Source organism: Neofelis nebulosa, chromosome 10, assembly GCF_028018385.1.
Source record: "Neofelis nebulosa isolate mNeoNeb1 chromosome 10, mNeoNeb1.pri, whole genome shotgun sequence".
NCBI lineage: Eukaryota > Metazoa > Chordata > Mammalia > Carnivora > Felidae > Neofelis > Neofelis nebulosa.
In genome coordinates this window covers 62830647-62840007 of record NC_080791.1, presented here as the reverse complement: position 1 = coordinate 62840007, position 9361 = coordinate 62830647, and the positions used below count along the sequence as shown (strand labels likewise).

Sequence of the window (9361 nt, the reverse complement as noted above, 5' to 3'; positions counted from 1 at the left end):
TGTATTTAAGAATGTAAAGGCATGACATAATAACAGCTGTATATTCAGGAACATAAATTTCTCATTTTGGAACCTCCCCCAAGGAATCTCAGTATTTTGTCAATATAGGATAATATGTATGGGAAAAGGCAAAAGGGGCAAAAGATATTCCTAAAGGAGAAGTGAGAAAAGGGAAACTTAACAGTGAAGCTTAAGTTTTTAAAGAAGACACAATATTCAAATTACCCATTTTGAGATTGCAATTCATAGATATGATTAAGCCCACTCACCCATTATTGATTCAAAACTCATTTTATGTGAGGAATGCAGAGATCTAATTGTCCTTATTACCACACTTTCTTCAGTAATCTCTGGATTCCTTGCTTGATCTCCTGGGTTCGCACCCCATACACAATGGGGTTGAGGGCTGAGAAAATGACATGGTGGAGGATGTTGAGCAAGACTGGCACATCAGGCGAGACTTTCTTCTTCACCACAAGAGTGAGCACGAAGACCAGAAGGATGGTGCTGAAGAAGAGGATAAGGATGAAGTGGGAACCGCATGTGCTCAGGGCCTTGGCCACAGCACCCTCTGCCTTGAGTTTCAGCACAGCTCGCAGTATGAAGGTATAGGAGAGAAAGATGAGGATGAGGTCAGATCCTAACAGGGTCCATCCTACGGCAAACTGGTAGAGGCGATTGATGGTGACATCATCACAGGAGAGCCTGGAGACAGACATATTGGCGCAGAGGCAGTTCTCAATGACATTTGTCCTACAATAATGGAGTCGGGATGATAGAATGGGGATAGGTACTGTTAAAATGCCATTCCTGGCCAAAATAAAGACAGCAGCCTTGGCTACAAATTGGTCAGTGATGATGGATGGGTATCTCAATGGGTGGCAGATGGCTACATAGCGGTCATAGGCCATGACCATGAATGTGCAGGACTCCATGGAAAGGAAGCAGTTCATGATGTACATCTGGAGGAAGCAGGCATAGAAGCTGATGGACTTGAGGTCAAACCAAAAGACGGCCAGCACCTCGGGGATGACAGTTAGGCAGACAATGATGTCCAACAGGGAGAGGAGGCTGAGCAGGTAGTACAATGGCTCATGCAGAGATGCCTCCAGCCTGATGGTGATCAGGAGGACACTATTGGCCCCCATGGCTAAAAGAAAGAGGAAGCTGAGGGGCAGGGACAACCAGAATTTCCAGCTAGGGGACCTGGCAAAACAATTCAGAAGGAAGTCTGAAACCTCAGAGGAGATGGTGCCATTTTGGTGCGCTGTCATATTTTGTCATCTTTTAGTGATCTGTAAAATTAAGATAAAAATTGGATACTGACTCAAGACACCTGGATTTAGAAAATTTGCTTCACCTAGGTGAAATGCACGAGCCTCGGGTTATCCAGAGCCATGTGAATTCATCTGTTTATCTTTTGTGCCTTGCTACTTGGATGATTTTACCAGTGAACAGTATAGAGAACTGAGGTAATATGGTTTACTTATACACGCTTGATTCTTTCAAGGATGATTATTAATAGAATTGTTGTATCTTTGCCAAAAGTAAAGAGAGGGACAAAATTACTTTAGAACTACTTTGTGACCAGTGAGTTGCTAAATTTGTTCTTACAAGTTTCTTCCTTTGGGTTTTGATTTTCTTTAATGGCCACATAGACTACTATATGATAATTTAACCATAACAATGTGTGCAGGTGAGTAGTTGAAACTGGCACAAATAGGGACTCAGGTGAATGTCCCTAGTTGTCCATGGCACCCCCATTCTGAGTTTTCAAATGGAGTTTAATTATATTTTAAAATGGTACCCTGAAAGTAACGTAGGATAATTTTCATTTTGTCTAAAAAGTGATTGTAGGGGCGCCTGGGTGGCGCAGTCGGTTAAGCGTCCGACTTCAGCCAGGTCACGATCTCGCGGTCCGTGAGTTCGAGCCCCGCATCAGGCTCTGGGCCGATGGCTCGGAGCCTGGAGCCTGTTTCCGATTCTGTGTCTCCCTCTCTCTCTGCCCCTCCCCCGTTCATGCTCTGTCTCTCTCTGTCCCAAAAATAAATAAAAAACGTTGGAAAAAAAAAAAAAAAAGTGATTGTAATTAGGCTGGTATGGTCCTGTCAAATAACTGCCCCTCCCCTATACATGTTTATATTTGTAGGATTCTTAACTTTTGGAAGAAAGAGTCTTAAAAGGAGCCTAGGCAATCACACATAGGTATGAGAGAGTGATACCAGTCATGGAACAAGATGAAATTTGATAATTCTGATTGCAATAGTGTGAAGGTGATAAAGTCTACCTTTAAAGTTCTTTTATTCCCTTTCTGTTTCTCTTTATATCTTCAATATAATAATCCATTTTTTCTTGTCTAGTAGTTCTATGCTTTGCCATGGTGGAGTGGCCACAAAGGCTGGGAGATACTGGAAGTGCAGGAGATTTCTGAAGATAAAAACCCATAGGAAAAAACATTGAGCCTTGAGTTTTGACCTAAGGTCCTTCTCCTGTCTTAAACGCTATGTTCATTGAACTCTGTCTTTCTGTCAAACTTCTCATAGGATTCATTCACATATAGGTTTGAGGCATAACTAATGGCACTAGCTCAGACCAGTCTTTGCCACAGTGACCCACAGCGTGTACAATATCAGGCTGCTGAATTTAAAATATTCCCCTAAACACCATTTTCATCGTTTAGGTTTAGTCATTTGATCTTTGCTTACTGTATTCTCTGATTCTACTCTCTACAGAATTGTTTCAACTAACCCTTGCAAGAGAGACACAAATCTTACCATCTCCAAGAAGTTTTCCTTCTTCAAGGGTGTCAGAGTATTCTTGGAACGAATTAGGGTTTCTTTGAATGCACAGAGGTAAAAGTCTTGAAATGGGCTTTGGAGAGTACAGCCACATGGAAGAAATGGCAATTCAGACATGAGTATCCATGGAGAAGTAAAGAGGAAGAAATATGTTCTCTTTTTCTCCTGAAGTACTTTGGGATAATTGTGTCTAGCACCAGGATAGAATTTCTGAGGACAGCCTAGGAGGACTTTTTTAATCTGTTCTTTCTACTTACTGACTCTTTCTCCTCTTTTCTCTGGAATGTTCCTACATATTCTTCATTCTACAATTGATTCAACAAGCATTGACCTACCCTAGAAGTAAAGCATCTGAGACCATGTATGTTTTTCTTCTCCTCTCTTTCAATCTTGGATTGCAATCAGAGCTAGCCAATGAAGCGTGAGGGCTGAGGACCTAGAGCTAATAACTACGGGTTCCAGGTAGAGACAAAATGAAGAAGCCAAGTGAGGTTGAAGGGCAATGACAAAAGCAGAGAACCTGCAGGGCAAACTTTTTCCCAGGCTGCCGGACAGGCCCCAGCATAGCACTAGGGAAGCCCTGTTTGAAGAAGGGAAGGGTTTTTAGGGACCACCTAACTCCATAAACTCAGACAGAATTGTGAGACATCTCTCCCAAGTACTTTTTCAGACATCATTGATCTGAACAGTGACAGATACCTCTATGATCTGTGCATAATTTTCTGTTTGTGGCAGCAGTAGGTTTTAGAAACTCTTTAGATTGAGCTGAAATCTGAGGAACTATCTTCTGACTCTCACTAATGCTCCAACTATGTCTGTGTCCTCAGTCTTGTAGTTGTACAGATTAAATTTAGTTCCTATGTCATGATTCAAGCATTTATGGACAGATTCTTTGCCCATAACTCCTAAATTTTCATATTCACAGATGAAAACCCAAAAATTTCTAATGTGAGCTCCAAATGATATGCTTTCCTGACTCCTTCCACTCATTAATCTCCTATGAAGAAATTCCTACTCTCTGCACATCTGGATTCACCCAGGAAAAGATCCAAAGAAGCAAGAGGAGGGCAAAAGGAAGGGTCTCAGAGCACAGGTTATCACATGTACCTCTTGACCTGAGACTGGATGCAGTGTTTACTGCCCTATTTTCAGACTACTTCATCAATACTGACTCAGGAATGGAATGGAGCACAGATCTGGACTAAAGAGAAAGATCTCCTCTATGCTCTGGCTAATTTTGGTATAGCTGCGTCTCAGGCACCCTCTACCCAGACTCGCTTACAGAGCATGGAGCAGGGGTCTGGCTCCACTGATATTGGAGTTTCAGTTAGTTCCTGAAGTATCTGTGGATAGTTATAACTCCAGAGCCTTAGGGACTTTGCCCTCTTGGAACTTTCCATCCCTAATTCCTTGTGCTTAGAATGTCCTCCTGGGACAGTCGGGCAGGCAGGTGGAAAAAGCAAATTATTTTATTTCTCTCTAAAAGGAAGGAGCTCTGGTAATCCAACCCAACATGGACTGTGTTCTGTACGCAGTTAGTCTCCTGGGGGTAGAGGTCTTACATCAATCCATCCATGTTCACAGTATTTGCATGTGCACACTCGGTGCCCTCCATGGGTCCAATAAGCTCACTCAGAAGTTCTCACGGGCTTCCAGAACACAATTTTTAGATAGGTACCCCCCAAACCATCCTAATGAATGTATTCATACTAACTTATCGTGACTTTTTTCATTGCATTATAATGATGAAAATGCAAGAGAAACCTGAAAACCATATTCCTGAGAAAATGCAGTATGTTTTTCAGAGAGAAAAGTCAATAGAAATGTTCCCTTTAGTGAGAAAAATTTAAGTAGGATGTGTGTATAACTGTGTATTAGGAACCATGATTGTTCCTTTTTTTAACTTTCATTTTGAACTTCATGTGAATTTTTCATACTCTTCCATAATTGGAGCAAACATGATTGGTTTCTTTATTATATATTTATTTTCATTAGTTTTTTTGAGTGTAGTTGACAGATAAATTTCCACTAGTTTCGGATGTGTAACAATGTGTTTCGACAAGCCTATCCATTATGCTATGGTCACCACAAGTGTAGCTACAATCTGTGACCATACAGAGCTTTTACAGTACCATTGACTATATTCCCTATGATGTGTCATTGTCATCTGTCTCTTGAAAGCCCTTCTTTTGATTTATTTTTATTCTTTCTTCTGTGTATCTCAATATCGCTCTTATTTCTCTTTTCCCTCAGAAAGTAAAAACTCCGGGATTCTTAAAATACACCTAATTAATCTTAAGTATGCTTATTTAGCTACTTGTATGCTTAGGGGAGAAAAGGTTGGATGTTGAATTTATATAAATGTCATTGGGTTATAGATCGGATGTAAACACCAAATCTTAAACATCTGTCCATGCTTTTCTGTGTACACCCACTTCATTCTTTTTGACTGCTGTTCTATTTCCAATATGTGCATTTTTCCTTTTTATGGAAGTAGTCAACACCCAAGTGAACTATAATTGTACTAAAAATAATGTTGTTGTCAATTTCCTTGTACACCTTCTCTTATAGACTTAAAGTAGACAGATGTGGAGGATTTTTTCAGTTATAACATAAAAATATTTAATTTAACTAGGAATTACCAAATTTCTCTCCAAAGTATTTAAATATCTCAATAGAAATCCTAAATTTTCTTTATTTTACACATTCCTTACACCATTTGATGCTATTATCTTTTCTTTAAAAAAACTAGATGGATGTAATTCGTATCTTATTATATTTAATTTATTTTTCATCTGATAAGTGAGCATTGTTCATATACTATTCAGCCATTAGTGGCAGTGACTTATGTGTCCACATCCTTTACCTGATTTTTCTATTAATTTTTGTTTTGCTTACATACTTATAAAACTCTGTGCGTATTTTATTTTATTTATTATTTTTATTCTTATTTATTTATTTTTATTTAAGTAATCTCTCTACCCAGTGTGGGCTCAAACACATGACCTCAACATCAAGAGTCGCATGGACCGAGCCAGCTTGGTTCCCCTCTGCATATTTTAAATACTAGAGCCTCTTGATGGATAGATATTGCTAATACCTTCTCTAGTCTGTTATAAAGCCTTCAATTTTAGCGTCTGCAGTCCATTACTCAATGGACATCTCTCAATTTGACCAAGGCAAAATCTCTATGTTTCTAGGAATAGAGTTTCTCCATGGATCTTATTTAGGGAACATTCTACAAGATCACAAAGATGCTTCTTTTATTTGGTTTTATTTATTTTTTTAAAACTCAGTGCATTAGGTTTCATATTGATGTATTTAAGTCTGGTTTACATTGTGAAGAGTAAGAGTGGTATTAGGTTATTACAAACAGATACATTCAAAACAACTGTGAAAATATGAAATACTGTGTTGCCTGTTTTATAAATATTGTCTACTTTGAGTCTGCTAGTACCTCAGCACTACCCTGGCCACTCTTCTGGTGGCTCCTAGACTTCTCATGATCCCTGAAGTGTGGGTTACTGCCAACAGGGTGGGGTCCATCAATGGCAGTTACAGTGCATGGTCTGAACACCCTCTGTTTTGTTGAGGGAGGTGCTGTACCAGTTCTGCTTATAGTGTTAACTAATAACTTAATTTTTGTCTTTCTTATCTTTATCTCTTTATCTTGTGTATATTTTTAACTTTCTAACTCTATATAGAGATGAATATTTGATTCCCCACTAATTTGAGAAGTCTGCTTTATTGTATACCACATTTCATGCACATATGGCTGTGTATATGATCCATCATTGTGTGTTTGTTTTCACTTACTACAGCAATCCACATTATTTGTATTACTATTGCTTTGTTGTATGTACTATTCTATGGTTGGGTGAGTTCCCATTTGAATGTATCCAAACATTTTTAGGTTTTACAAAAATTTGGTAGATTATTATTTTCTACATGTGTTTTATAATTAGCATCACTTGTGCCTTATTCATTTGGTTACGAGTGAGTCACTGGAGCCAGCGCTGATTGAGCAGGAGGGAAACTGGACTCAGCTTCTGTATGGGAGGAGTGTTAAAGAATTTGTGGCCATATTAAAACCTCCATATATGATGCTAATTTTTCTTTTTAAAATCATTTTTTTGTTTTTTTCTAAAATTGCTTTATTTCTGACTTACTTTTATTTCTACTCCATCCTTTTCTTAAAAAGTTTTTTTTTAATGTTTATTTATTTTTGAGATACAGAGACAAAGCACAAGCAGGTGGTGGGGGGGGGAGAAGAGAGAGGGAGACACAGAATCCAAAGCAGGATCCATGCTCTGAGCTGTCAGCACAGAGCCAGATGTGGGGCTAGAACCCATAACTGTAAGATCATGACCTGAGCCAAAGTCAGCGCTTAACTGACTGAGCCACCCAGGCACCCCAACCCATCCTTTTATTTTCAACTTCCAATCCCCAAAATACCACCAGCATACATCAGACTCTCAGAGTCCATTTAGGATGTCACCAAAGGTGGTATGTGACCTTCACTCAACCTTTAGAATGGACTGTTTTCCTCTGATACCATAATATATCCAGAAGGTTTTTTTTTTAACACCTGATTTGTTTCTTTACAATACTTTCAACTTCAGTCTTACATTTTAAAAAGTTTTGAGCAGTTATTCATGTCACTTTAAGTATGTTCCTGTTGTATTTATTTACCTTCTTATGTGACTCTTATTAGACCAAATTATATTTTGACATGCTCTCATATCATCTCTCAGCCATTTTCTCCTCCTTCTTTCTGTGTCTTCTGAACTTTATGTAACAGGACTACAAATGTCCTTGGTCTGATCCAACTCATTAACATGCACTCAGCTTTATTTATTCTGCTATTCAGCTCATCCCCTGACTGCTTTATAGTAACTGCTTTATTTTTTAAAACAATTAGTTTTTTTCTTATAACTGAATATCCAACTTCATATTTCCAGTATCTTTCATTAAGTCTCTGGGGACATTTTATCACTCCTCTCAAAGTAGGATATTTTGGTTTGATAACTTTTACTATTATATTCTTTTTTCTATTTCATTGATCCTCTTATATTGTTTGTTTCTTTTCCTTATTTTGGGTTAAATTTATTCTTCTTTATGTTGTTGTTTTTAGTGGTTGAATTTGGTCATTGTTTGCAGGTGTAGTGTTTCAGAAATAAGAATTTCATGCTACATATGTGTGTCCAGTAGAATTGACTCATGAACAAATGGATTTGAAATGTGGGGACGTCCTTTAGGGGAATTTTTTTTTCAATAAATGAAATATAACACTATAAATGTATTTTCTCTCTTTTTTTATTTTGTTAACATTTTCTTTTCTCTAGCTCAATTTATTGTAAGAATAGAGTATATTATACATAACATACAAAATGTGAGTTGGTTGATTGATTAGGTTATTGGCAAGTCTTCCAGTCACAATAGGCTGTTAGTTGATATTAGTTAATATCAGTTGATAAGTTTTTGGAGAGTCAGAATTTATACCTGAATGTTTTACTGTGTGGAGGATGGACACCTCTAACCCTGACAGTGTTCAAGGGTCAGCGTTATTGCATTAGTGGCATTTTAAAAATTTCACACGTTGTAGTTTAATTATTTTTTAGTTCAAAATTCTTTTGCCTCTTTATTTGGCTTTCTTTCTCTCGTGGATTATTTAGAAGTGTCTTTTTAAGTTTTCAAATATTTTGGTCTTATTTTAGAGATTACTTCATATTGATATCTAATTTCATTCCACTATAGTCAGAAAATATATGCTGCATGAATTCTTTTACTTGTACTGGAATTCGTATGATGGCCCAGAATATGACCTATTTTGGTAAATGTTCAGTGTGTTTGAAATATTGTACATTCTACTGTTGTGTTTGGCTTTGAAACTCATCTTTTCTGGTATTATAATATTCATTCCGGTTTTCTTTCTTTTTTAATTTTTAATTTTAATTCCAGTATTGTTAACATACGGTGTTGTATTAGCGTCAGGTGTACATACAGTGGTTCAGCAATTTTACACATTGCTCAGTGCTCATTTTGATAAGTGTACTCTTTTAATTTTAAAATCCTTATTTTATGTTTTTATTTTTTGTTTTATTTATTTATTTTGAGAGGGAGAGAGTGGGCGCGTGTGAGAGAGCGAGAGAGAGAGAGAGAGAGAGCGAGAGAGCGTGAAAGTGTACAAGTGCATGAGTGGGGGAGGGGCAGAGAGAGGGACTGAAAGCAATCCTAAACAGGCTCCCATGGTCAGTGTGGAGCCCGATGTAGGGTCAGACTCAGGAATCCTGAGATCGTGACCTGAGCCAAAATCAAGAGTGGGCTGCTTACCTGACTGAGCCACCCAGGCACCTTAGGATAAGAGTACTTTTAATCCCCATCACCTCTTTCACCCATCCCCCCCCCCCCCCCCCCCCCCCCCCCACCGCCCCTCTGGTAACCATCAGTTTGTTTTCTATAGTTCAGAGTCTGTTTCTTGGTTTGTTTCTTTCTTTTTTCTTTTGATTGGTGTTGTTATTAGTGCTGTATATTTTCCCATCCTTTCACTTTTAACATGTTTG

The 9361-nt window shown here is 38.1% G+C and overlaps 1 protein-coding gene across 1 annotated transcript; it reads right to left on the bottom strand.

The window, feature by feature from the left end:
- Positions 1-266: 266 nt before the first annotated feature.
- Positions 267-1274, bottom strand: LOC131487370 (olfactory receptor 56A3-like). The gene has a single exon (XM_058688019.1). It carries the CDS (start codon positions 1272-1274, stop codon positions 327-329), a length of 948 nt encoding a protein of 315 aa, XP_058544002.1. The 3' UTR covers positions 267-326.
- Positions 1275-9361: the final 8087 nt, after the last annotated feature.

What these genes read in the sequence shown, in the direction of transcription:
- LOC131487370 (XM_058688019.1), bottom strand. Translation starts at nt 1,274, where the DNA reads ATGACAGCGCACCAAAATGGCACCATCTCCTCTGAGGTTTCAGACTTC.